At 42.8% G+C, this 27,458-nt stretch overlaps 5 protein-coding genes across 5 annotated transcripts; 3 read left to right on the forward strand and 2 right to left on the reverse strand.

The window, feature by feature from the left end:
* The first annotated feature begins 2,236 nt into the window (after window positions 1-2,236).
* Window positions 2,237-5,258, forward strand: LOC107276608 (pentatricopeptide repeat-containing protein At3g16610). The gene is made up of 2 exons (XM_066306774.1): window positions 2,237-3,042; window positions 3,155-5,258. The coding sequence occupies exons 1-2, from the start codon at window positions 2,335-2,337 to the stop codon at window positions 3,209-3,211; spliced, it is 765 nt and encodes a 254-aa protein (XP_066162871.1). The 5' UTR covers window positions 2,237-2,334; the 3' UTR covers window positions 3,212-5,258.
* Window positions 5,259-5,554: 296 nt separating this feature from the next.
* Window positions 5,555-7,296, forward strand: LOC4326537 (photosystem II reaction center PSB28 protein, chloroplastic-like). Its single transcript, NM_001398024.1, has 2 exons — window positions 5,555-5,709; window positions 6,631-7,296. The coding sequence occupies exons 1-2, from the start codon at window positions 5,634-5,636 to the stop codon at window positions 7,095-7,097; spliced, it is 543 nt and encodes a 180-aa protein (NP_001384953.1). The 5' UTR covers window positions 5,555-5,633; the 3' UTR covers window positions 7,098-7,296.
* Window positions 7,297-11,916: 4,620 nt separating this feature from the next.
* On the forward strand, window positions 11,917-17,471 carry LOC4326538 (RNA-binding protein BRN1). Its single transcript, XM_015755219.3, has 9 exons — window positions 11,917-12,303; window positions 13,404-13,486; window positions 14,772-14,823; window positions 14,905-15,030; window positions 15,143-15,225; window positions 15,484-15,666; window positions 16,077-16,413; window positions 16,783-16,926; window positions 17,030-17,471. The coding sequence occupies exons 1-9, from the start codon at window positions 12,060-12,062 to the stop codon at window positions 17,158-17,160; spliced, it is 1,383 nt and encodes a 460-aa protein (XP_015610705.1). The 5' UTR covers window positions 11,917-12,059; the 3' UTR covers window positions 17,161-17,471.
* A 2,710-nt stretch (window positions 17,472-20,181) lies between these two features.
* Window positions 20,182-21,938, reverse strand: LOC4326539 (uncharacterized). The gene has a single exon (XM_015786859.3). The coding sequence runs from the start codon at window positions 21,070-21,072 to the stop codon at window positions 20,314-20,316; it is 759 nt and encodes a 252-aa protein (XP_015642345.1). The 5' UTR covers window positions 21,073-21,938; the 3' UTR covers window positions 20,182-20,313.
* Window positions 21,939-22,471: 533 nt separating this feature from the next.
* LOC4326504 (uncharacterized) lies at window positions 22,472-27,348 on the reverse strand. The gene is made up of 5 exons (XM_015766813.3): window positions 26,804-27,348; window positions 25,670-25,779; window positions 25,226-25,594; window positions 23,826-24,510; window positions 22,472-23,034 (listed from the first exon to the last, which is right to left on the reverse strand). The coding sequence occupies exons 1-5, from the start codon at window positions 27,096-27,098 to the stop codon at window positions 22,952-22,954; spliced, it is 1,542 nt and encodes a 513-aa protein (XP_015622299.1). The 5' UTR covers window positions 27,099-27,348; the 3' UTR covers window positions 22,472-22,951.
* Window positions 27,349-27,458: the final 110 nt, after the last annotated feature.

Raw genomic sequence — 27,458 nt, forward strand, 5'->3', positions numbered from 1 at the left:
ACAACTCTCACAAAATGTTCTGAATTTAAATCAACAGAGCTGATATTTAGTAGTATAAAACGGCAATGCACGAACATGTGAAGTGAGAAAGGAAGCTGGTGCATAGCTGCAAACACAAAAAGGGCATCCAATGATAGGAAAAGGACATCCGTGAGTTTGAGCATGATCAAGATGGGATCAGTCGACCATGTCTTCTTAGCCCTGACCTGCCCAGTCTCTTCACGTGTAGTGTCCATTTGCCATTCGCCTCTGTTACTGTTTACCTTATGATTAATCTGCCAATAAGCATCTAAACTAAATCACTCCTCCGGTAATTGTTAATGGAGTTACAGTGTCACGTACTATCCGGCTCAGCATCCAACGCAGATGCACAGTGAAGTTTACTGCTCGATGTCGAGGTAAAAACAAGACTGAACATTTGACAAGACTTTTGGGTATGAGGGAAGCTGAGCAGAGGTTCCCAAGAACAACAAAAGAGCACGACCGGTGTCTGAAGATGCTGGAATGGTGAAAATGGTGATGTGAAAGAAGCATGTGAGCGCGAGTGTGTGTCTATGAGAGAAGATTCGTGTAGTGAGAAGAGGCCAATGGATGGAGTGTTAGTATTATTAAGCGAGGCTTGTCACGTGAATGTCCTAGCTGCTCCTCATCCAGAGATGGGAGGGATGGTTGGAAGAATCTCCATTGTTTGCGCCGTGTCGTCTTGGACGTCAGGATTGGATGCTGTCCTGCCAAACTTTAGGGGAAGAGAGAAGGGAGTAGATTAACAACATCATTGAGGGATGAAGTTAGTGTGCTTAGGGGGTGTTTGGGAGAGAGGGGCTAAACTCTTAAAACCATAAGTCTCTAGAGGAGAGACTTACTCCCTCCGTCCCATAATAGATGGTGTTTTTGACTTTTTATTTGTAACGTTTGACCATTTATTTTATTTGAAAAATTAGTGCAAATATAAAAAAAGATAAGTCATATGTAAAATACTTTTGATAATAAAGCAATTGACAAACAAAATAAATAATAATTCCAAAATTTTTTGAATAGGACGAATGATCAAACATTGATAAATAAAAACTCAAAAAGACAAGTAATATGGGACGCAGGTAGTATGTTTTAGCCCCTCTCTCCCAAACACCCCCTTAGTTACTGTGGTGCATGGCCTAGTCTAGCATTAGGCAAGATACTAAGCACTTGATTGAGCAGTATTGATGAGACTGGGATCGCTGTATATGTGTAGTTGGGCTTAGAACTTTATTACTCGGGCCTAGGGTTAATTAGTCTGTTTGGGTTGACATGGTTACATAATTGGCTCTGCTTTCAACTAATTTTACAAATTTAAGAGTTGAAAAAGGGACCACTTCTATTTAAGAATTTCTAGGGCAGGGCTTTCAACTGAAAACTGAACAAGTTTAGGGCCCTTTTAATTGCATGATTGAAAAAAACGTAGGAATAGGAAAATGCATGACTTTGATATGAATGTAAGTGTAAAACAGAGTATTGCAAAACACAGGAATAACTGTTTGATTGAACCGTAGGAAAAACACAGAAATTAGAGAAGAGATAAAAACTCAATGGAAAGTTTATATGAGGTAGAACCTTATGTTAGTTTTTCTCCAAAACTTGGCATTAGGTATTTCATAGGTTTCTATAGAATTTATTTATTTGATTCAAAGGGCTATATAGAAAAAATTCCTATAGGAATGAAATTCTCTAAAATTCATATGAGACCTTGTTTAGATCCCAAAAAATTTTGGCCAAAAACATCACATCAAATGTTTAGACACATACACGGGGCATTAAATGTGAAAAAAAACCAATTGCACAGTTTGCATGTAAATTGCGAGACGAATCTTTTGAGCATAATTACGTCATGATTTGACAATGTGATGCTACAATAAACATTTGCTAATGACTGATTAATTAGGCTTAATAAATTCGTCTCGCAGTTTATAGGCGGAATCTATAATTTGTTTTGTTACTAGTCTACGTTTAATACTTCAAATGTGTGTCCATATACTTAAAAACTTTACCCCCGAAGAACTAAACACACCCTGAATTTCCTTTGAATCAAAATGGGCTTAACCTGAAACTGACCGAAATTAATCCTTCTGCTGGGCTTTGAAACAGCTCCCAGCTGGGCTGAAATTGCCGTAGCCCAAATGGGCCCAAACCCTTGTTGAATGGGCTCGAACTTTTGGGCCGTCGAGGCCTATGCTTCTGAGTTCTGAAGTTTCTGAACCGCGCAATCAATCGAACCTTCTGAAGCCTGAAACCAACGATGCGGTCGCATATTCGCATTGCCGCAGCTAACGCCTAGCGCCGGCGGCGGACTGGCGGTGGATGCTACGCCGGACTCCCCGACTGCTCGCCGCCGTGAACCCCGCCACCGCGGTTCGCTCCACAGCCGCGCTCGTCCAGATCGCCTCCCCTCTCGACCCCTTCCTCCTCCACCAACTCACAGCTCGCTTTCACCATGCACCGGCGGATGCCCACCACCTGCTCGACGAAACGCCGCGCAGAGCCAGCTCCATCGTGCGCGCGCTCGGCGCATGCAGGGGCGCGTCACGCGAGGAAGCGGACGGCGTCGCGGCCCTCCACTGCGCGGCTCTCAAGTCGGGGGCCGTGCTGGATCCGCCCGTGCGCACGTCCGTCATCACGGCCTACTCCCGGGTGCGCGACGTGTGCTCCGCTCTGCAGGTGTTCGACGAGGCCGCTGCACCGGACTTGATCCTGTGGAATGCCGCGATCAGTGCTTTGACGTTGAACTGCCGTTATGGCGATGCTGTGGTCCTTTTCCGGTGGATGGTGGACGTGCTTGGGGTGATTGATTCGACGTCAATGGTCATTATGCTGTCGGGGGCGTCCCGTGCAAGGAGCTTGGAGCATGGGATTGCCTTTCATGGAATGGCACTGAAGAGATGCCTAGACACTGATCTGAGCCTTTGGAATACTCTCATGGACATGTATGCAAAGTGTGGGGATTTTTACTCTTCGGAGGTTGTGTTTCAGAGGATGCCATATAGGGACACTACATCATGGAATTCTATGGTAAGTGGAAGCTTATTTAATGGACTTGCTGAGATTTCAGCATATTACTTCAAGGAAATGGTCCGTTCCAGTTTTCAGGCAGATGAGGTGAGCCTGTCTTGTGTCCTTTCAGCTTGCTCTCATCTCAAGGACCTGTTCTCCTTTGGGGAGTCTGTCCATAGCTCTGTGATCAAACTCGGTTACGAAGACACTACCAGTTCGGTGGCAAATTCCCTGATAACATTCTATTATGAGCTTGGGTTTCCAGAGGCTGCAGAGGAGGTATTTCTAAGCACTTCCAACAAAAATTTGGTAACATGGAATGCTATGATCAAGGGGCTGGTAGAGAATGATAGAGTTAATGAAGCCATGTGTATGTTCCAAGAAATGAGATCAAAGAACCAGCCAGATGTTGCCACTTTAGTGACTATAATTTCAGCTTGTGGTGATCATGGCCTACTTCCTGAAGGGAAAGAAGTCCATGGATACATAATAAAAAAAGGACATATTTACGAGGAGTGTTCTGTAGGAAATAGCTTACTTGATTTGTATATGAAATGCAATGACCCATCTACAGCACGCATTTTGTTCAGGACAATGCCAATGAGAGACCTGATCTCATGGAACACAATGATTTCTGGTTACTCAAGAAACGATTCACTTGGAGAAGAGGCTAAAGCTATGTTCAAAGGACTACTATCTGAAGGCCTAAGCTGCACCTTGAGCACTGTGGTAGCTGTTATACCTTCATGTTTTTGTCCACAAGACCTTAACTTTGGCAAGTCTGTTCACTCTTTCATCCTGAAGTATGGGTTTCTGACTGGAGTTTCAGCTGCTAACTCTCTGATACACATGTATATATGCTGTGGTGACTCTCTGGCCGCCTTTTCACTGCTGGAAAGCATAACTCCCATATCAGATATTATTTCATGGAATACAGCAATTGTGGGCTGTGTACAAAATGGACTCTACGGAGATGCGTTAGAAGCCTTTCAGTTTATGCATTCAACGTTAACACTAAATCCTGATAGCATTACATTAGTCAGTGTTTTATCAGTATGTGGAAACCTGAAACTGCAGTCCCTTGGGAAGTCCATCCACTGCATGGCGCTAAAGCGCTTGATTGAATTCAATTTAAGGGTAAAGAATGCCCTGCTTACCATGTACTTCCGATTTGGAGATACTGAAAGTGCTGAGTTAATTTTCTCTAGTCTCGTTGGTAGAAATCTGTGCTCCTGGAATTGCATGATCTCTGGTTTTGCACAGAATAACGAAGGCTTGAGGGCATTTCAGTTCTACAAGAAGATGGAGGATTTTGAACCCAATGAAATATCTATTGTCGGCATTATCTGTGCTTGCACTCAACTTGGGGATCTTAGGCAAGGAAAGAACATTCATGGGCATGTGGTCAGGTTTGGTCTGCAAACTAACGTTTTTATTTCAGCATCACTTGTTGATATGTATAGTAAGTGCGGAAGACTGGACATTTCGATCAGAGTATTTGAATCTTCTGCTGAAAAATCGATTGCTTGCTGGAATTCCATGATATCAGCTTTTGGATTCCATGGGCTTGGGTTGAAATCGATTGAAATTTTCTGGAAGATGAATAATTCTGGAGTGAAAGCTACAAGAAGTACTTTTATTGCTCTGTTGTCAGCTTGCAGTCACTCTGGACTTACTGATGAAGGATTGAAGTACTACCATCTTATGATAGAACATTTTGGGATTATCCCAACCCCAGAACACCATGTCTGTGTTGTAGACATGCTTGGGCGTGCTGGTCGGCTGCAGGAAGCACATAAGTTTGTGGAGAGTTTACCATCGAAACAAGCACATGGAGTCTGGGGTGCGCTGTTAAGTGCTTGCAGCAAGAAATCTGAACTGAAGATGTGTGAATCCGTTGCCAAGCATTTGCTCTGTCTGGAGCCTGAAAATAGTGGATATTATGTGACCATGTCTAACCTGTATGCGTATCAAGACATGTGGAGTGGCGCAGTGCAAGTCAGGGACATTTTGCAAGATAAAGGATTGATGAAGCCCCGTGGCCGCAGCATCATCGGTTAAACTGTAAGTTCAATCACCACAGAAGCTATATATATGTATTATAGGCACAGGTCGAAATCCCCATTAATGTGTGAAATGTTTTTTTTTCTCAAGACCCCAGATACTTCTTGTTTCATGCTCGATAGAACATGGTACAAGTATTGAATATATGATTCCGCTACAGTTTTTTTTTTCATGATCATTTTTTAGCCATGCATATATATTAACTGCTGCTAACCATGTGTAATTTCTTCTATTCCTTGCAAGTCACAAATCTAAAAATGTATTAAGAAAAATGTGGAGAAGGGTATACATGCAAATACTAAATTCCATAGGGATGGTATAAAAAAGTAGTTATAAGAGGGGAATAGGCACCAGATGAGCAGAAGCATGGATGGATGGATGGCTCTGTTTGAGACACGCCACCACCCAATCGCTCTCTGCACTCCCCTCCCCCTCTGCACCACTCAAACCCCGACCTCCCTCTGCATTTCACCCCTCCTCTCCTTCCTTCCTCCTTGGCGCTCATCCACCACCACCTCCTCCAAGAGCCACCAAACGGCAGCAGGATGGCCGCTGTGATGAAAGCTCTCGCCGTCGCCTCGCCGATCTCGGCACGAGCACAGCCCCGACGATGCCCCGCAGGTATGGCTCTCTGTGAAGCTGCATTTTAATTTCTTCGAAGTAGTTATTATATTCCTGGGCTTTGTTCTTGCTTTGATAGGTCAGAATTGATTGTTTGAAGTTATGTTTGTTTTGTTGCATCATGCTTGTTATACTTTGCTAAGAATGTAATTTTCCTTGGATTAACATGATATAAAGCTAAGTTGTTTTTCTTAATGTAATATACCTCTGTCTACTGAGCACATAGCTAGTTAGCCACATATTATTTGATCACTAAACTGTGGTTCAAGGTTTCAGGCCTTGGATGCTCAGAAAATGGACTGTACTCTCAACTCTGTAGTCGTAGAGCTACACAGATTACTTGGCTTATATCTCACATTCATAGTAGTTGACTTATCTGACGAACTTTTCTTCTCTGAATGAAAGCTATGTGGAAAGAAAAAAACATATGCGTAGTATAAATTTTTAGTGATTACTGGCTCAGAGATATCTGGAAAAGAATTAACCTGATACACAGAAATCAGGATTGAGACATGGAATTTTCTTACATTTTTGAGGACTGAAATGAAGATAAATTGGTCCATACACAATATATTTTACTTGTAGCATAATCAACACACCTTTGCTCATATAAACATCGTGTATCTTAATAGAAACGTTTCAGAAAAAAATGGCATTATCTGACCTGGATGTTGAGAAATGCAGTCAGAAACATTTTTTTTTACTCAGAGATTGTCCCATTGAAATCACCCATATTAAGCAAGAAGATCCAAAGGAGCTCAACAGCTCAAGCCTCAAGCCATGATCAAACATATCTGGTGTAGCATTTGATTGTTAAACAGCAAAATAACCCATGCACCATGTTAATTTACCTGTGAAACTATCAAGGTAATACTACTAAACATCAGTCTATTTACTGCTATGCATTTTGGCATTTTTCAGGTTCGTCAGGCGGCCCTAGCCAAAGCCTGCATTCATCGTTCGGCGGCGTCTCCCTGCAGTGCCGGCGCACGAAGCCGGCGTCCCTCCACCGGAGTCGGCCGTCGATGCAGGTGGTGATGATGGCGGCGAGGCCGGCGATCCAGTTCATCCAGGGCACCGACGAGCAGACGATCCCGGACGTGCGGCTGACCAAGTCCCGGGACGGCACCAACGGCGTGGCCATCTTCACCTTCGACCAGCCGTCGGTGTTCGACTCGTCGGCAGAGCTCGGCGACATCACCGGCTTCTACATGATCGACGACGAGGGCGTGCTCCAGTCGGTGGACGTCAGCGCCAAGTTCGTCAACGGCAAGCCGGCGCTCATCGAGGCCAAGTACGTCATGCGCACGCCGCGGGAGTGGGACAGGTTCATGCGATTCATGGAGAGGTACTCCCAGGCCAACGGCCTCCAGTTCGTCAAGAAGTGATCGCCTTTTTTTTTCTCCTTTTTTCCCCCTCACACTGCCTTGAGCATGTACTGTGTGCTCTTTCAGTGTAAATACCTATGAATTCTGATCATCATAAGCTCGATACATGATGAGTTGTTTGGTGTGTGCATTGATTGCGTTTCTTCTATGAGTGCAATTTTGTATTCGTAAATACCCCTATAAGCATTTCAGAGATTAATATGGAGTGAAATTACTATAGTACTCCCTCCGTATTTTAATGTATGACGCCGTTGACTTTTCGATCAACGTTTGATAACTCGTTTTATTCAAAATTTTGGTGCAAATATGAAAGTATTTATATCATACTTAAAGAACATTTGTTGATGAATCGAGTCACAATAAAATAAATGATAATTGTATAATTTTTTTGAATAAGACGAATGGTCAAACGTTGGATAAAAAGTCAACGACGTCATACATTAAAATATGGAGGTAGTAGTATCTGATTAGTAGAAAACATCATACTCAGTGCAACACTGATAAATACAAGGAATCATAACAGATGATTGGTAGTCATCCATAAATGCTTGCAAGCTGAATTCCGCCGTGCTTTGTTACAGGAAAAATACATTATAATATTATTTAAAATAAATAAAAATACATTTTTTAAGAATGTGTTATCCATCTTTTTACTATAGACATATCCATCTAAATATTTTTTTTAACGAACCGGCAAATTGCCAATCATATCCATCTAAATATGATTTTACATGTGACTAACCATTTAGATTTTATTGTTTTCTAGTATTAATAGGTTCAAAGGGTTATTTACAAAATTTATCATGGTAGGTGGGGTCCACCACTTTTGTAAAGGAGTATAAATTTAAACGTGAAATATATTTGTGTTTGTGGATAAAGGAAGTATAATTTATGAGTACGGTCAGCAGCTGCCTAAATGTCCTGTCAGTGTCAGGTGGAGTTAATTAAGCAATTAAAGGAGTGAGTTAGCTTAGCTGTGGGCTTGACAACGAGGATCAAACAGAGACAGATTGGTGGTGTCTGGTGAGCCGGCTGTGTTATTTAGGAGGGTTGGGACCTCTCCCCTTCTCACGGAAACGGAGTGACTGATTAGTATATGATTAATTAAGTATTAGTAAAAAAATTAGAAATAGATTAATATGATTTTTTAAAACAATTTTTATATAGGAACTTTTTGTAAAAAATACACCGTTTGATAGTTTGGGAAGCGTGTGCGTGGAGAAAGAGGGAGGTGAGGTTAGGAACTCGAAGGAAAGATCACAGCCCTAGAGCAGTATTAAGTTGATTCACCTGGTTAATTCTAGCAGGTCAGCACGGGCTAGTGGCTTGGCTGTTCCTGTCCTAAATGGGTCGCGGCGGCAGCAGACACAACGCATGTGGCTGCACTGGAATCCAGCCTAGAAATGCACACACACGCACACACACTTTGCCCTCTTTTAACAATTGCAATTTGCTGCTGGGATCTCTGGCTGTGTTTAGATCTAAAGTTTGGATCCAAAATTCAGTCTTTTTTATCACATCACACATAACTTTTCAGTCACATTACCTTTAATTTTAACCAAAATCCAAACGGCTGAAGCCTCCATCTCTCCCTCCATCTGTAATAAATGTGGTATAAATGCTTGTCGGTTTGTACACCTGACCGTCCTTTCTCTGGGTAACTTTGGGTTCCTGCTCTTCAGTACACACTCCAATATTTGTTCAGCTTCTCTTGAGGAAGGAGGGTTCATGTTTTCGACGAAAACAGATAAATAACTGTGGAATTTTGAGGTTTCAACATGAGACAAAGTAGATTCCGAGTGCAATTTCAAGTGGTTTTCGAGTATTCAAAAGTTGAACATTAAATTTAACTAAAAATTTATCAAAATCTGATTGAAACTTGGTGAAAACCAGGGGGTTGAGTTTCGACGCTCAATCAGAAAGGTGAACCGAGAAAACATGCTTAGCTAGGATGGTCGAGGTTCTCATCTAAGATTGACACTTTCCAGTACTTCCTTCATCTCATAAAAAAACCCAATCTAGTATTGGATGTGATACATTTTAGTACTATGAATTTGGATACAGCTCTCTCCAGATTTATTAATAGAGTGTGTTATATCTAATTTTAGATTCGTTTTTTTGTGTGACTAGAGTACAATATCTACCAGCTGTGTGATTACCGATCAGATGAGTGAGCCTGCCCTATATGGCGCTGCAGTTAGGAGTAATAGTACAGTTATTAAAAGAGTAAAGACATCTGCTTTCTTTCTGAAAAGGTAATGGCCTGGATGGCTGGATTCTGGAGTCTGGGCATAGCAGAATGTGTGTCACTGTATCTGCAGGCTTCTTCCCTCGCAAAGCAGAAAGTTGCAATTTGGCTCATTATTGCTACCAAAGCACACAACAGAGGATGATTTGATTTGACTCGTTCGGACCTGGGGCAATTAATCATAGTAATATTGCATTCTGCTGAAGTTAACCTGAAGGAGCCGCATATAATGCTCATTAGCTAGGGATCTGGGTAAGTCGTTAATTGCAACGAAGTATATACAATAAATGGATAAGATTACAATTCTGGTTCATTTTTTAAGTGCCTGCTAAATCCGACAATACTACTAAACAGTGATCAGCTTTGTTAAAGATCAGGAGGCATAATCCAAGGAGAGCTTTGGGTTTCAGCAGTGCCCCGAATCATTCAGACACATCTGGATCATGTTTCATGGGGCACCCCCATCATTAAAAGCGGATCGAGAGCTAAGTAGCATAGCCTCCTAATCTCTGTCCTTTATCTTTTTCTATAAGAGTTTTTTTTTCACAGTCAAGTGATCATGTATCATTGCATTAGTAACTTTTTTTTTTTTGCTCATGTGGGAAGATTAATAGGTAACCACAGAATCATTGAATAGTTATATCAATGTAATACTCCATTTCATATTACATATCGTTTTGACTTTGTTATTAGTCAAACAAATTAGCGACATCTACAACATCAAACCAGTTTCTTTAAATGTAACCTTGAATGTATTTTGATAATGGTTAATATGTTTGTTTGTTTAAATATTATTATATTTTTTTATAAATTTGATCAAACTTAAAAGACTAGGAAAAAATAAAAACGATTTATAATATAAAACAGATGGAGTATGATTCAATTTGAACCTGGCAATGACAAGTCGACAACTGTGATAAGTAGGAGTAGATTGTTCCTACTACTACGTATACTATTATATAGCATCCTTGTATATGTTTATGCATTGATTCGCAATTAGGAGATACCGATTTAGACAGATTTACCTGAGCAAAACCAATTATTCCATTTTGAGACAGACTTGTTGAGAAGAGCAAGCTCCAATCAAACATGCCAGCTCTGTTTTAGAAGGATTGACAGTGAGAGTTCCGCTGTTCCGATTGGCTTGTGTAGCCTTTTATGTCCCTGTCCAACATTCCCCAGATCCATGGCTGCCATTTAATTTACTTTCATTTGAAACCAATCTATGTATGCATGCATGCATGGTGGAACCCAATCTAGCAACAAAACCGAAACTTGTGTTAGTAGTGTTCAATATACAAATTTAATTTTAAAAGAACCCACAATTGTATTTGTTTTTATTTTCTTATCTTGCATGATCCACTACTCAGTCACCGTTTTTTGAAATTGCAAATCGCTATCACATGATTACATAGTTGGAGTAGTATATATTTTCTCTATTGCTGACATGAATACATAGTTGTAGTCCCAAATTTCAGCTGCATTCAGAGTCCTTAATACAAGTTGCAGCACACAAATGGGTGTATAAATTTTGAAATTTGAAGTGGTCCATGAGTTGACATAACCTCCATTATCTTGAGCTCGTCAAACTCATGCCCACGATGCGTGGTTGATTAGCTGTCTAACCTAACCTTCATTCCACGACAAACCATCATTATCTTCTATCACCCATGAAAAACTAAAATTTTAAGCCACCTCATACTTTGCATACTGAAGTCTTAATAGCATACTAACACACATGGTAAATAAAAGGGAGTACCTATGCATCTTTCGAAAGATTTTTATGATCATATCACACAGATTTTTAATCTTTAGATTAAAATCCAATGGACACATTAAAATGCAAAAAGCAACTAAGAAACACCATAATGGACACTAAATTACCATATCTTCAAGAAAAAGACCAAATCCAATATAAATTTCAAAACTTACATGCGAAGATTCAAAAATTACACCGTAACTTACAAAAGTTACGGTGTAAGTTTCATAAATTACACTGTAATTTACAAGAAAACACACTGTAAATTTGAGTGAGAAAATCGAGTGAGAGATAAGAAGAAATCTTTCGAGTGAGATATAGCAAAATCGTAAATAAAATTCAGCACTAGTCATATCCATATAATTGATTATTGTGACCTCATGATAGAGACAAGACCAAAAAAAAAAAAGAAACGCAAAACCATAATTCTCTGATTAATCATAGTATAACAACATATATATAAGTCATGATAAAAAACTTAAAAAAATTCAGACAATACCTAACAGACACAATAATTTATGTTTTTAAAAAATAAAATAAATAAAATAAATGTAAGGAAACAAAAAAGGAAGCGGCAAGAAAACCGTTATAACAACAGAAGAAGAACATCACAAGGACAACAACCTCCCTCCCTTGTCTTCTCAAGTCCTTCCCTCTTCTTCTTCTCTCTCATCATGTAGAGAGAGAAAGTTTAGAGATAGAGAGAGAGAGGAGCAGTACAAACAACTGCATGCATATCCATTTAGCAATTATTAATTGCTCCCCAACTCCAACTCCATCATCTCCACCACCACCTAAACCCACAAAAAACTAAACCAGAAAACCGCTTAACCGCAAGCGCCGAGGCGGAGAGCGGAGGCAGACGCAGACGCAGCAGCCGAGCACGCGGCGACGCCCACGCCCACGCACACAGCTCGGCTTCCCGGCGGAAACCCTAGCGGGCGGGCGGGCCCCAATGGCGGAGGAGGGCGACAAGGCCACGGCGGCGGCGGAGGCGGGGGGAGGAGCAGCCGCTACCGCCGCCGCTGGTGGTGGTGGTGGGGGTGGGGGTGGTGGAGCGGAGGAGGAGAGCGTGAAGCTGTTCGTGGGGCAGGTGCCGAAGCACATGACGGAGGCGGAGCTGCTCGCCATGTTCCAGGAGGTGGCCATCGTCGACGAGGTCACCGTCATCAAGGACAAGGCCACCAAGGCCTCGCGAGGTGCGGATCCGTACGCCCCGGATCTGGGCTCGCGGGCGCTTGCTCGTGCCCCGGGGCTCGATTTGGGGGGCAATGCCTGCGGGGAATTCGAGCTCCGCGGCTGTTTGTTCCCCCCCTTTGCTTTGCTTCTTCCGCGCGTGCTTCTGTGGCGATTGTTCCGCGCAATGTCGTCGGAGGAATGAATTCGAGCGTTTTTGGCTGGATTTTCGTGTGCTTCTTGATTTTAGCCTTGATATGCTCCATTGCTGGAGCGAGATCTCGCGCCGAATTAATCTGGTTGGTGGGGGGCGTTGGTGGGGCTCTTAGCTTGAATTTTGAGTGGTATTGGTCTGAATTGCGTTTCATCAGTCGAATTTGTCCAACGCCGTTTCGAATTTCACCTTTCTGCTTTGTTTTTCAAAATGCGGTTTTATCGGAACGTTTATCGGCGTTTTTTTTCTTTGGGTGCGTAGCTTGAATTTGTTTAGGGAGCAATGCTGTGCCGCAAATGTGCTTTCTACGAGTACAAATCAGGCCACTTATTTTCTCTTACCACCAGTAATTTTGGCACTTCTTACTCGAGCTTTGGAGCATGGAACTTAGTTTGGATCGGGCTTCAGAATATCATAAGACGAGCTTTGTTCGGACTTCTGTTTGGCTATTTTGAGCTTTGCTCGGACTTCAGAAATGCAAGATGGTCATGCATTTTTTTATATTATGCGAGATAACTAAGTTATTACGTTGTTCAATGATTTATTCTAATTTGAGCGAACTAGAAATGTGATGATAGTTTGGGTTTTTACCCGATTCGGTGAATTTTCACTTCTTTATGTTAGCATTGTGTAGAGTAGTCACTTTTCAATGCTTCATAGACCCTAGAGATCGTGCTACAAATGGAAACTTGGGTGGAGCAGACATCGCTGCAAAATTAGAAGGCATATGCTGCATCCTTCTTATTTGGGACATTGACAAGCCAGATTTGCTCCGCTTGTGCTTTTCTCTTTGTCTCTGTAGCCCCATGCCACCTGATAGCCTTTCTTCTTCTTTTTTTTCTATTTCTTCGCTATATCTGTCTGCCTCTCAGGTTGATGCTAATTTTGGATGTCATGAACTTAATGCAGGGTGCTGCTTCCTCATATGCCCCTCGAGGGAAGAGGCTGACAAGGCAGTGAACGCTTACCACAATAAGCACACACTTCCTGGGGTACGTGATCGTTGGAATATATTACAATGCTAAAGTTGAATTCATGCTGTTTTCCTTAGTTGAATTGTTGCAAGCTGATCCCGTGTTTATGGGGTGAAAATTACATGTGATTTTGAAATTCCATAATCTGGTTGCCAAGGAACAGCATTGGAAGCTTGTGCATGTATTTGGCTGTTTGGTGGGACCAAAATGAAATCTGTAGTGGGAGTGCGGGGCACTGGTGAAATTTGACTTGGGTAGGGGGTCTAGAATTTGGAATGGTCATGCTAAATATCTGTGGTGGGTGGTCTAAAAATCACTGGACATGGATTATCCTTATTTTTCAGTCAATAAGTAACATCATTATTCTCCACAGTTCTGCTGCAAGGCTGCTGATATGCATGTATTAGTTTCAGTACGTTTTGTTTCATGGCTAGCATAGTTAACGAGTAATCTGATTCAAGGATGTATATTTGGTTGGAAAACAAAAACATTACACTTACCCTCAGGCAGGGCTAAACTTCGAGCCACACCACTATGAACAAGTAGTGGGTGTGCTTGGTCTTTGACAGCAATAAAGTTGGATCTATAGGAAATTTAACCTGTCAACAGCTGCATGATGGTCTATCTTACTCTCATAGCGGCACACCTAACAAAAGTTAGATCACCAATCTGGCCATCACACTTTTGTACCCATCCTGTATGGAAATGAACTGATTGTAGCTTCAGTTTTGTAGCATACCTAACTGAGGTCCCAACTCCCAACTGACCAAACAATATGGACTGAGTGTTATGATTAGGATTTGAATAGAACTTTTGAGATAGGGACAAAATCTCAAACTAATTCTGGTGCATACTCTGGTGGACCAAATTCTTTCTTCGGAATGAAAAAGCTTCATGATTTCACTAGTTTTGGAAACTTTTAAAAAATTATGTAGGTTGATGTTACTTTCACAGTTCAGGTGTCTTCACCCAGTTAATCACAGAATAAGACTGGACATCTAATCCCACTCCCAATCAGATGAGTAATGTTGAGACGTGAAACATGGATGATGATAGAAACAAACTATAAAGTCTTGGAAGTTAGGACTTTGTCCTAATGTTGGACAAAAGTTGGAGTGCATATGAGTGTGGTAGTTGGTAATCACTGACTTTGGGAGCCAGCAAGGCACATTTACGTGACATTTTTTTTCTATAGTGTTAATAGCTACTGTTGTGACACCTTGTTCATGAATAGCTGCCAAACATTCCCAGTTGCTTCTTTCTTTTATCTGATGACAATCTTCGTTTTCTTTCATCAATTCAGGCATCAAGTCCTTTACAAGTAAAATATGCTGATGGAGAGTTGGAGAGACTAGGTATGATTGCCCTTTACATAGAACTGTTCTTTTTGCCATTGATTTTATTGCACTCATGCTTGTACTTGCTATGATCTCCAGAACACAAGCTTTTTATTGGAATGCTTCCAAAAAATGTAACGGACACCGAATTGACTGATTTATTTTCCAAATATGGAAATATCAAGGATTTACAGATTTTAAGGGGTTCACAACAAACAAGTAAAGGTGAGATCTGGTGAATAACCTATTTTCCTAACCATTTAGAGCTAGAAGCACTGGTTGACTCTGGAACTTTACAATACCTAATGTTTTTGTTAAATTAACTGTGTTATTGCAGCTGGCTGTGCATTCCTTAAATATGAAACAAAGGAGCAAGCAGTGGCAGCTATTGAGGCTCTAAATGGGAAGCACAAAATAGAGGTTTGCCAGAAATTAGTTAGAATAGCAGAAAAATTCTTAGTGGTTATTGAAATGTACTGCAATTCACACATGAACATGATCCATAGCTCTACTTAGTCATGAGTCTGATACACATAAACAGTCAAAGCTAAAGACACTCTCTGCTATTGCATTTATTTGATACCTTGTGTCTGCATTATATTATCCAGTTACATCCCTTCTCAAACCCCACGTTATTTTTCATGAATATATTATAATCTCTTCTGATTTATTTGTTAGGGCTCTAGTGTGCCGTTGGTTGTCAAATGGGCCGATACAGAAAAGGAAAGGCAGGCCCGAAAAGCACAAAAGGCTCAATTGCAATCATCTAATATGCCTAGCGCGAGTCCTATGCAACAATCTTCATTATTTGGGGCTTTACAGATGGGATATATGCCTCAATATAATGGATTTGGCTATCAGGTGACTTGTGCTTTTCTCTTAATATTTTTTTTTACATCATACATTGTCGTATACTTAGCACAAGAACTATATTAGTCATATTCTTCTTTAAAAATATTATTTGTCACCTGAAAACATTATCAGGATATGCCCCAATAATAATTTGGTTCACGTTGTTTCATGGCCACTATTTGGTACTGCTACACACATAAATGGTGGCTCTTGCCATATTCAGTGTAAAAGGGGCATTTGTCCAAACTGCTAAAATTCTTCATCTTCGTTCTTCATTATATTGTTGGTACTTTCTCACAGAAGAAAAATTTTGTCGGTACTTCAAACCCTAGCATTGAGCTTCAAGAGAGTGCTTAAGATTTTTTTTTAATGCACACATATTTTGCTTGGAATAAGTCTGATTTTGTTTTCTTTTGCAGCCACCAGGGACATACGGACTTATGCAGTACCCCTTATCTCCTATGCAGAATCAAGCCACATTCCCAAACATGGTTCAACCTGTTAATCAAGGAAACTCTATACGAGGAGTCAACCCTGAACTGTCCCCTAATTCAGTTCCTAGATCATTCAACGCAATGCAGTTAAGCAGCCCTTATCCACCTGTACCTGGTGTGCAGTATGCTGGATCCTACCCTGGTGGTCTCATGAATAATCGTCCTTTCGGGAATTCGTTCAGTTCGATTAAAGTTCCAATTGTAAATGCAAATTCTCCTGCATCTTCTAGTCCCAGTAGCAATCCTGGTGGCCAAATAGAAGGTTAGACACATTCTACTTACACCTTTAGCCTTTGTGCTGGAGAAAACACCGTTTTCTTCCAAGATGTTATCTGGAAAAAGCTGCAACCTTAGCAATACATTTTCCGAGAAAAATCATGTGGCTTTTGATTCTATACCATGTACGTTATCCTGAAATGTTTATAATGTGCTTCTGTACATGAGGAATCCAAATGCATATAAGGACATCAGAGTTCAGGAGATGAACAAAAATCTAACAAAGATATTGAAGAATGGTTAGCTACCTGATTGTGCTAACTAATACTCTCTCTTTCTGAATATATGTTTACTATCAGTGTAGCTGTCATTTTGAAGTCCATCATGTTTTAAAGACTAGTCTTCATGCTTACAGGTCCTCCAGGAGCTAATCTATTTATCTATCATATCCCACAAGATTATGGGGACCAAGACCTTTCCAATGCATTCCAGAGGTTCGGTAGAGTACTAAGTGCTAAGGTTTTTGTAGACAAAGCAACGGGTTCCAGCAAATGCTTTGGTAATCTCTCTCTCTCTCTCTCTCTCTCTCTCTCACACACACACACACACACACACACACACATTTTGCTTATAGTCTGCTAATTGTTTTCTAACGGGTGCAGGTTTTGTAAGCTACGATTCTCCTGCTTCCGCACAGGCAGCCATTGGTGTGATGAACGGTTTCCAATTAGGCAGTAAAAAACTCAAAGTACAACTCAAGAGAGACAACTCCAAGCACAGTAAACCCTTTTGACGAAAACTATGATGACCACGCGATCAGGTTCCTGGTACATATTTGTCAGATAATTGATCGTTGAATTGTTTGCTCTGGCCGCAGCATTGGGAGCTTCGTGTATCTTCTTTGTTCAATTCACATTCTTGAACACTGTTACGTCGTGTAATTTACTGCAGCCTAGTGGTAGAATTTGTTTCATCAGACCCTTGTACATCAGAAGTCAGATTCATTCAATTGTGGACATTTTCTCCTGACAGTGATTCCGGTTTCTCATTGACACGATTCCGGACTCACCCAAAACTATTATCTGAACCATTATTGACTTATCATGTCTAAATCCCCCCATGGAAATCTGATGCTTTTGGAAAATGCTTGTCAGTGATTCATATTAAGTGGAGTAGTAATAATTTGTCAGTACTAACGTGGAGTATCATTTGACAAGATTCAGAATATGAAATTTGGTGGGGCGAGAGTTTGATGTCTGAGCAGCAGATGCAGATCAGAAATTCAGAACAGGATAAAAGCAATGGACCCCCTGCACTCCATCGTGCAACAACTCCAGATGGCCATGCCATGGGCCCCAACACAGGGTATTCTTTCTAGCTTGTCCCAACAACAATTTTGTCCTTTCTCATGTGCAACCAGCAGCGACAGGACTACGCTGCAATTGCTTGTGCTTACCCTGAATTAACCGGTAAGAGGCGCCACAGCCGCGAAACGGCCAATTGTTTTGCAGTAACTCATCTGAACTTTTGAAAAAGAGTTTCTCCTTTCTGGCTCGCCGCTACCAACATCAAAATGGATCGTGCTGTGTATGTTTGCCAGCTTTGGCTATGATTGTGACAGTGTACTTAATTGCGTGTGCACAACGGGTTATCTGAGTAGGACGCGTTAGCTGAGTAGCTGTACGGTTATCATGCACGGCTCATTAGGCACATCTGCATTCTGCACCAAACTCACTGATTAGTCTCTACTCAGTTTGGGCATGTGAAACAGTGAAAGAGTTTGAATAACTCCGTAGTGCATCATCAGGAATTCAATCTCAAGCTATCTGCTTGAATTAAACATCACTCCTTCTGTTCCGTAGTATTACATTATGGGTTTGTCCTAAATCAACCTTCCTCAAATTTAACCAAATATATATATATATATATATATATATATATATATATATATATATATATATATATATATATATATATATATATATATATATATATATATATATATATATATATATATAAAGCAACATTTTCAACACAAATATACTATCAAAATATTCAATTATGAATTTGATGTTACAGATGTTAGTACTATATATTTTTATAAACTTGAATAAACTAAAAAAAATTAGCTTAGTGTAAACCTAAAACGACTTGGCTGTGTTCGGAACCTTGTGTTCCCAACACAAGCTGGCCGCACGGAAAACGGCACGGTCCATTAGCACATGATTAATTAGATATTTGCTATTTTTTTTAAAAAAAGAATTAATATGATTTTTTAAGCAACTTTCGTATAGAAACTTTTTAAAAAACACACCGTTTAACAGTTTGAAAAGCGTGCGCGCGAAAAACAAGAAAAAAGTGTTGGGAACTTGTACTTCCAAACAACATGAGACGACGGAAGGAGTACCCTGGTACGAGAAAACAGTCTGGTGATTGGTGAGTACCACAAACTTGTAATAATGCTTACCGATCCCTTGGTAGCACGGCACGAAGCCCCCCTTGTCCAGGCTGGCCATGGTCTGCGACGTACGGCGTAGCCTGCACAAACGTCTATATGTAGTTGCCGCCAAAGAGGTCAACATACTCCCTCCGTCCCAAAAAAAAAACCAATCCTGTGTTTGAATTTAGGATTAGGTTTTTTTAGACTAGGGAGTAGGGGATTTGGGGGCTCTTTGCCATTGACGCCGTCACCGACGCCGTGTGGCCATCCCGCCGCCAAACGATCTTCTTGCAAATCACTCTCCTCCTAGCAGCGGGTCTGCACAAGAAATGGCGGCGAAGGTGGGGAGGTCATCTCCTCTCTGGCGAAGTTTGGAAGGGGAAATGGAAGAGATCCGATGGCCTAGATTGCTCTGGTAGTGACATAGTTGTATGGTTTGATCGCGTGTGACTTTCCCATTTGATAGGGTCTAAACTCCTAAATTTAATTTCAAAATTTAATTTCAAAAGTTGGGTTTGAATTGTAGTTATGGAGTTACTAAAACCCAATTCTACCTCTCTAATTTATTTTATTAGAGCACTTTAGTCAGCTCACTTCATTTTTTATTTTTATATTGAAGTTGAAATTGTTTTGATTGGACTTTAGCTCCAGAAAATGTGGACTTCAGCTCCGGACTTCATTTTTTTTATTGAAGCTGTGTCAAACTGGCGGTAGAAGTCCTCTGTGTTCGCATGAGCTCGATGTGAATTGTGAACTATTCCCTCCACACGAAAAACCGAGCGTTTCATTAGCGCATAATTAATTAAGTATTAGTTTTTTTTTCAAAAATGGATTAATTTGATTTTTTAAGCAACTTTCATATAGAAACTTTTTTAAGTAGTACACCATTTAGCAGTTTAAAAAACGTGCGCGTGAAAAACGAGGGAAATGTGTTGGGAACGAGGGGTTGCAACACAGCAAGTCTGACCCTTACCAATATTCCGCTCCTGCGAAAATCACCTACTACTTTTCGATCTCTATCGAATCCTGGTGTTCGCCGGCGACGGCGACCGATGTCCTCCGCCGCGTCTCCCGGCGGCGCGAGGGAGCGCCCCTCCTCGCGCAACTCCGCCGTGTGGCCCGTGCCCTCCTCTCCCTCGCAACTCGCATCGCGCTGTCTCGCCGCCTCTGCCGATGCGCACGATTGTGCCCATCTGGCAATGGTCCACCGTCCAGTCCACGCACAACACAAACTAATTGCGATGTCTGTGCTCAAATCGAACAAAATTTACAACCAATGACGTATACGTATGAGCCCCCACAAACTCGCAGCAAAATCGAATAATTCTGCTTCTGCAGCAGATCAAAGCAATGTCCTACAGAATCATCCTGTCATACAGAAGTAATTAACTTTACTTTACTCGAGTAACTAATTATTTTGACACTTTGACAATCGTAAAAAAAAAAAGAAGGAAAAGATAATGACGAGATGATATCCAATTAAGTAGTAGTACGTGTCAAATCAAACTAATTGAACTTAACTTTGTACATCACGCTAGGTGAACACGTCGTGCCGAGCTTGCTGTTCTTGCCGCCGATGATGCCGTGGTGGTAGTACGGCACGACGCCGTTCTTGGCCAGGCCGGCGGCGGCGGCCATGGTCGGCGACGGGGTGACCTGCATGAACATGTAGTTCCCGGCGAAGAGGTCCCCGACGTAGGGGCTCCCTTCCCTGAGCCGCCGCACCACCTTCGCCACCGACGCCCTCACCGCGCCGCCCACCGCCGCCGCCTTCCTCCGCAGCACCCTCGCCAGCCTCGAGATCCTCAGCCTCGGCCTCATCCTCCTCCTCCTCCTCCTGCCAATGCCGCCGCCGCCGCCATGCTGCGCGGCGGCCGCGGCGGCGGCGGTGATAGCCGCGTAGTACTGCTCCTGCAGCTGCTGCGGCACATCAGGCGGCGCCGCCACCGCCGCCGTTGGAAGCTTCTTGAGCCTGCGGTAGGAGAACCTCCTGCTCATCAGGTAAGACGACGGCATGGCGATCAGCCGATGATCACCGGAGCTGGAGAAGGAGAAAGCGAGGTATTTCAGCAGCTCGTGACGCGAGCACGCGACATTTCGCAAATGCAGATTGGCAATGTGGTTAATTATTTGCAATAATGTGGTTGAGGTTGAGACGATCGATCGATGGCGAGAGAGAGCGAGAGGAGGGTGGTGATTAAAGAGTGGGGATGTAAATATGGTTGGGGGAGTGGCAGATTGAGTCGAGAGGCGAAGATGATGCATTGAAGGCGGAGACCGGTGCGCGCTGTGGATCAGTTAGTGCGAGTACAACTCGACAGCAGTTTAACTTTGGTCGTAATCGTACTGGTACGGGCAGCGGGAGGGACTGAGGGAGGTGGGAATCTCTCTCTCTTCGGCAGAAGCGGCCGTTCAATGCCACCGCCGTGCTAGAATGCTAATGTATCACATCTCATATCATGGATTCATAAGCGAGACTGCGAGATGTCGTAAGCCGAGAATAGTTTTGACCGGATTTACTGTTGCGAATTTGAATTTCTCGAAATCTGATTTTGAATCACCTTGAAATCACGAAATTTCACGCGAAGGATTGTAAATTCTGATACTGATACAAACCGACAACTGATTCCTCAGTCCTCACTAACGACAGGTGTTCGAGCACAAGTGCCCTAAGGCCATTCACAGTACACCTAGGTATCATTCTCCCTCATGCAGCCAGCTTAAAGATTCCCCTCCACTTAGACATAGTTCGGAGCCTCGCCAAGAATCGTCAGAATTACAGCTTTTGGGCCCACAAGAGAAGAGGTGAAGAAGGGGGAGGGAGGGGAGAAGCACCGATGCCGTCGTCCTCCCCGATCTGCGCCAGCCGAAGCTCGCTGGCCGCGCAGCCCCCCGATCCATGCCTGCCACCAAGGGAGGAGGCCGGACGGGGAGCTCCGCCCGCAGCATGGGTCGCGTCGCCGCCTCCAGCCCCGACGAGGAGAGATGGAGGCGTAGAGCTCGGTGCCGCCGCCGCTCCGCCGACGCTATCGAACAATGACATCGCCGCCTTCGGCCTCGACGAGGAGAGGTGGAGGCGTGGAGCTCGGCGTGCCGCCGCTTCGCTTCGTTCGCCCGGGAGAGAGAATGGTGGGGAAAGTGTGAGAGGAGAGAGAGGGAGAGATAAAACTGAGTGGAGAGAGATAGGTGGGACCCACTCCAAGCAACATGCATTGTGAAGTATGTAGCTAATATGGTTCTTTAGCCCAATTGGAAGCCCAGGCGTAGCATTTTCCAGGACGCACTGTGAGCAGGGTTCCTCTTACTGCGTGGTAACCTCGAGACATGCCGTGGTTTTAAAAACCGAAAAGGTTACGGTAACCGCGATAATCGCGCGGTTTTGTAAACCCTCCCTGAGTGTGAGTGCCCTAATACATCAACTGCAGTCCCCAGCCTCAATGTGGTGGGCTAGGCTTGGTTCACAAATTTATTGAATTTTATCACATGGAGTTCTGAGCTCTTCCAAACTGCTGGATCTATGTTGAATTTCAAACGAATTTTAACAAAATTCCATGAAATTCGTCATCGCGCTGGATTGCGTTTCAACCCAAAATGAGATTGCAAACGCTCGGCCAGTAACCTTGTACGGTTCAGAAGCAAACTGATCAGAAACAATCCACCAAACTGGTTCAAGAGGAAAGCCCTCAAAAAATTATGAGAAACTATAGGTTCAACAAGACAGATGCTCCAGAGCATAGTCCCAAAATAGACCTCTGAAAATTGGAGGTAGATTCTATGCCCCTCTCATATTAAAAAGAAAAAAGAAGTGGTTTTTACACTTGAAGATCCTCTTCTCAACAGCAGTAGTACATAGCAAAACCCGGGCAACAAGTGCTAGACAAGGGCCTGCCACCACCGTGGCTTTGACCTAGGCACAGCTGCTGCCCATTTGCCTTATACCCCACCCCCCCCCCCCCCCATCCATATTTACATGCACTAACAAGAAGTATAACAGCACGCCGAGGCCGTGTGGGACGCTGTATTGTGCTTGCCCGCCGGCCCGGGAGCTGATCGGCCGGCTACAGCCAGACAAGAAGAACAGGTGGTGCCTCATCACCTCTTGAAACCTCCCTAATTTACATCTGTCTAGCCGCGTGTTTCTTCGTCATAGTAGGCTCATTAGAATACACACAAGAGGCACAATGTTGGCCCAATGAATGGAACGCCACAGGCTCCGAGTAGCGTTTGCTGCAACAGCAGAATGAATGGTAAAAAAAATGAAAGCTGATACATGAGGTAAACAGATTATAACTCTATAAGCATAGATTCATCAATAGCGTTTTTACTGTCTTGTAAATTCATGATGCAATTGAGTAATGCACTGTTCTCAAATGATTGCATAAATCAGATACAGATATAAATCAAACATAAACTGAAATATGAGCACGAGCCATAAAAGACATGGTAACGATTAATGTTAAAACACAACTATATAAAATTTAGCAGAGGAAATTTCTTATCCCATCCAAAATAACTTGTTTGATTTTGACTTTTCACCTTGGCGTACACTATCTAGCGTAACTGAGCTTTTCTCTTGGCTCACAAATATTTTGCCATCCAAGGCAACTAGATCCCAAGGATTACAAAACTATGCTTTCTAAGATGGAGGTACTTGTTTGCCCAGAAGAAAACCTATGAATGTTTATCTCAATCAATTGTGAGCTGAACTAAAACTCCATTTAGCTGAGGTACCATCAGCAGATAGGCAAACTCAAGCCTGATCTGGACTTCACAGAAATGCAACCTCGATTCAGCAATCAGCGTAAAGATCAAACAAAATGGATTTACCGTATTAGCCTCAGGAGCAGAAACAGCAAGTAAAAAACAGAAGTCCAAATTGTCCAGCTGGATATAATTAGTACTACAAGAATCCTATAGTATTCTTTTCCGACATTCTAAAGTGAACGAATGAATTCCTCTTAGAGATAACACTCATTAGCAGTTGAGAGAATCTTAAAAAGATAAGGCAAAAAACTTACATGAATGAGGTGCAGGGGCCAGAGCCGACAATCCAGCAGGATCTCTTCTTGATGTATGTTCACTTGGAGGATGAGCATGAGCAAAAGAAACAGTGGGCAAAGGTGGTTCTGGAAGAACTGGAGGGGATGGAATAGGGGACCTACTGTGCACATTGGGATTCCGTGGTGACAGTGAGTGAGGTGGCAAAGCAACTGGTGAAGCAAAATGATGGCCATTGGCTGTAGGCTCAGGAGCTGGCATTACATGAGCTTTATTCTTTGGCTTGTCAGTACCATATGGACACCGAGATGGAGGTGGAGCTCCATATCTGGGTTCATGCACAGGGTAATGTACTGGAGCCTGAGCCGGAGCCGAATGCCTGCTGTCTTCATGACCATGGTGATGGTGATGATGGTGATGGTGACCATGATGGTGCATGGGTGCTGGACTAGGTGCTTCAGAACCACCCCCACTATGTAAAGAATGTCTAAGATAGGATGAAAGGCTTATCTGCTTCACCCTGCCAAATACGGTATGGTTCAGACCCAGGTTTCCTGAAGATGAATTAGTAATTGTTTGTGCCAACTGCTTCATCCTTGGTACAGATGGCTGGTGATTCCCAACTTCAAGAAAAATGGAGGTCTCAACAATAGTTGGAGGGTCAACCGTTGAACCATTCAAATTCGCCAACTTGATATACAGATTCTACAATGCACACAATAATATAAGTTTAAGCCAAGAATAAAAAGAAGGCAATGATACAATATACACTAATCAACTTTTTCACAACAAAATGTAAGATCCACCAATAGAAATTCATATGATGGATTAAAAATACCAGCCCCTTTCTTTACAGATAGTTCTTAGCAGACTATATCAAAAGCATCATCCGTTATTTGTATGTACATAGAATAAAATGAAAATGAAATGGACACATGTATTTATAAAGCAGAAAATGGTATAAATTCAAGTATGATGAGACTGTAGACAGATAAACAGAGACTTCCTTGGGTTGGCTATGCTAATCTTGCACCCCTTTTCCATGTGGCTTCATGAAAAATTTTAAATCAAGAGCATATCCTCAAAATCACCTGTTCAAGCACTGTGTGCTCTCTCATGCTTACGGACCTAACTTTGTGCGCGCACCCCTGAACCAAGATTGTTCAGTAGCACCAGAAATCATGAGGAAGAAATGCAGCAAAGCATGCTATGTCTACAGGATTGTGTGTGTACATCATGTCACATGAGAAAGTGCCTAAATTAAACAAATATCTAAAACTAACATATTTAAAAATGAAGGAAACTTCAAAGGAGGCGACATAAAATGAACAGAATTCATTAGTATAATCACATTACCATATAACTTAATAACTACAATGAAGGTAATATAAAATGAGTTAAGCCAGAAGGTACCACTAACCTCATAGGAATTGAGCAGTAACCCAGTTTTCATTTGATCCTTTAGCTCATCGATTCTGTCTTGCACTTTGTAGATTGGGAAATTAAGAGTGAAGTTAAAAGTTGCATGAGGTTTCTGAGGAAGGAAAGCAGTTTGTGGCGGAATGATTGTAATTCCTCCTGGGAATTTAAGCACTTCAAAGGACGATGAATTTCCAAATAAGGACTCGGTTAACTGGAGTGTCGACTGCCGCACGACAAAGGACATAAAATAAGACCTAAGAATGCTCAGCCCTGTTGACGATAAAGTCAAATTCTTTGGATAAGGCACAATGCTGAAGATAACATTTGTCCAGTTTGATCCAACTAATTGTAGTGAATTTACTACCACCTGTATAAGTATTCAAACATCAGATTGTGACGTGATGAAAGAAATGTATAAATAAAAGATGTCTGCAGGCCATACAGTGGAGTTAGGAATGCCGATTTCCTCATAAATGTCCAATTCAAGCTTTGATGCATTTCCATTCAGCTCAGGAACCATCTTGTGCAGCCTAAAGCTTGCCACTATATCAGCTGGAAGAAAAAAATATCGGTTCGTAAGACACGCGTCTTAAAATAAAGTGCTTAGAAGGATTGACATGTATTGTGCAATTCTAGACTTCCAGTACTTCTACACAACAGAATAAAGAACATTATATTTGTACTGCAGAATGACCGAAATAAAGATTAAAAGTTCTGCAAACCATTCCAAAAGTGCAATTTCAGTAAACAGTAAATGCCAAACAGGCTTTTCCACATTAGACAATTACTACCTCCGTTTCAGGTTATAAGACTTTCTAGCATTGCCCACATTCATATAGATGTTAATGAATCTAGGCATATAACATCTATATGAATGTGGGCAATGCTAGAAAGTCTTATAATATGAAACGGAGGAAGTAATAAATATGGAATGGACTGCAACCTGAATTATTGGCTAGTAATTTACTACGGTTCAACTTCAGCATTTCAATAAAGCCATTGCAAACCTTTGAAAAATGCAAAAAGGGAAATGGGAACCAACAACACAAATATCAGTGACAGAACCTCCTACACAGATGTGCAATTCTCACAAAATAGTTGGGTCACAGCTCACCAAATTCGGTAATTGTATGGAACCACAAGCTGAGAGTGACGGAGTTGCCACTTTTAGCATTAAATTCTAACTTACTCATTGTGCAAAACAAGCACCGACACATGGCTAACGCAATACAGATCAAATACCGACATCAAATCTAGCAGAAAACAGCTATACGCGAGGAAATTTGCATGGTATCCTCTGATAGAATGGCTACGCTAAGGCTAAATTAATCCGTCTCGCATCCAAATCGAACGAAACATAAATCGCATTGACCAGGGTCGCCACAGTCAGTTCAAATTTCCGTACATCCAGATCCAAACCTCAGAAACACTGCCTACTCATGAATCCGCCACGAGCTAATCAGAAATCGAACCGCAGATTCCGCTCGTCGGGGGGGCATTGCAACCAGACGCAACGGAAACGAAACGGAATCAAAAGCGAGCAAGGCGAGAGATCTCGGCAATGCGGGGCTCTCACCATCGAAGCCGGCGCCCGGATCCGGGCCCTCCGATCCCCTCCCGCGCCGCGCGAACGGCGGGAGCCAGAACACCGCCGACAGCAGCACGGCGACGCCGAGCACGAGCGCCGCCACGCATTTCAGCCGCACCACCCCACCGACACCGCAGCAGCAGCACCACCACCACCCCAGTCGCCCGCTACCTCCCCTTCCTCCTCCTCCTCCTCTTCCTCCTCTTCCGCCTCCTCCGCCCCCTGCCCCATCCGGCGGGCGCTGCTGCTGGTGCTGCCCCTCGCCGACGGCCTCCTTCCCCATGCGGCGCGATCTCACCACGACGCATCCCGGCGCCAGGCAGCCGCCGCCTCCGCCTCCTTGGACGCCATTGCTGGGGGGGGGGGGGGCGATCCGGTTGGTGGAGCTAGGGCTGGGTGGTGGTGGTGGTGGTCCTCCGCTGCTGCGGCGTCGTTGCTTAAGGAGGAGGAGATTGAGGTGGGCGAGGGAAGGTGAGAGAAAGTGAGAGGTAAACCGCACCGCACCGAGCCGAAGGTGAAACGTGAAATGAATTGGAGTGGAATTTTGGAAGGGAAGGGAGGAAGACGACGAGCAGCGCTGCGGTTGGAGTGACCTGACCTGACCTGACCACGCCGAGTAGTAGTAGTAGTAGTGGACTAGACT

This window comes from Oryza sativa, chromosome 1 (genome assembly GCF_034140825.1).
Source record: "Oryza sativa Japonica Group chromosome 1, ASM3414082v1".
NCBI lineage: Eukaryota > Viridiplantae > Streptophyta > Magnoliopsida > Poales > Poaceae > Oryza > Oryza sativa.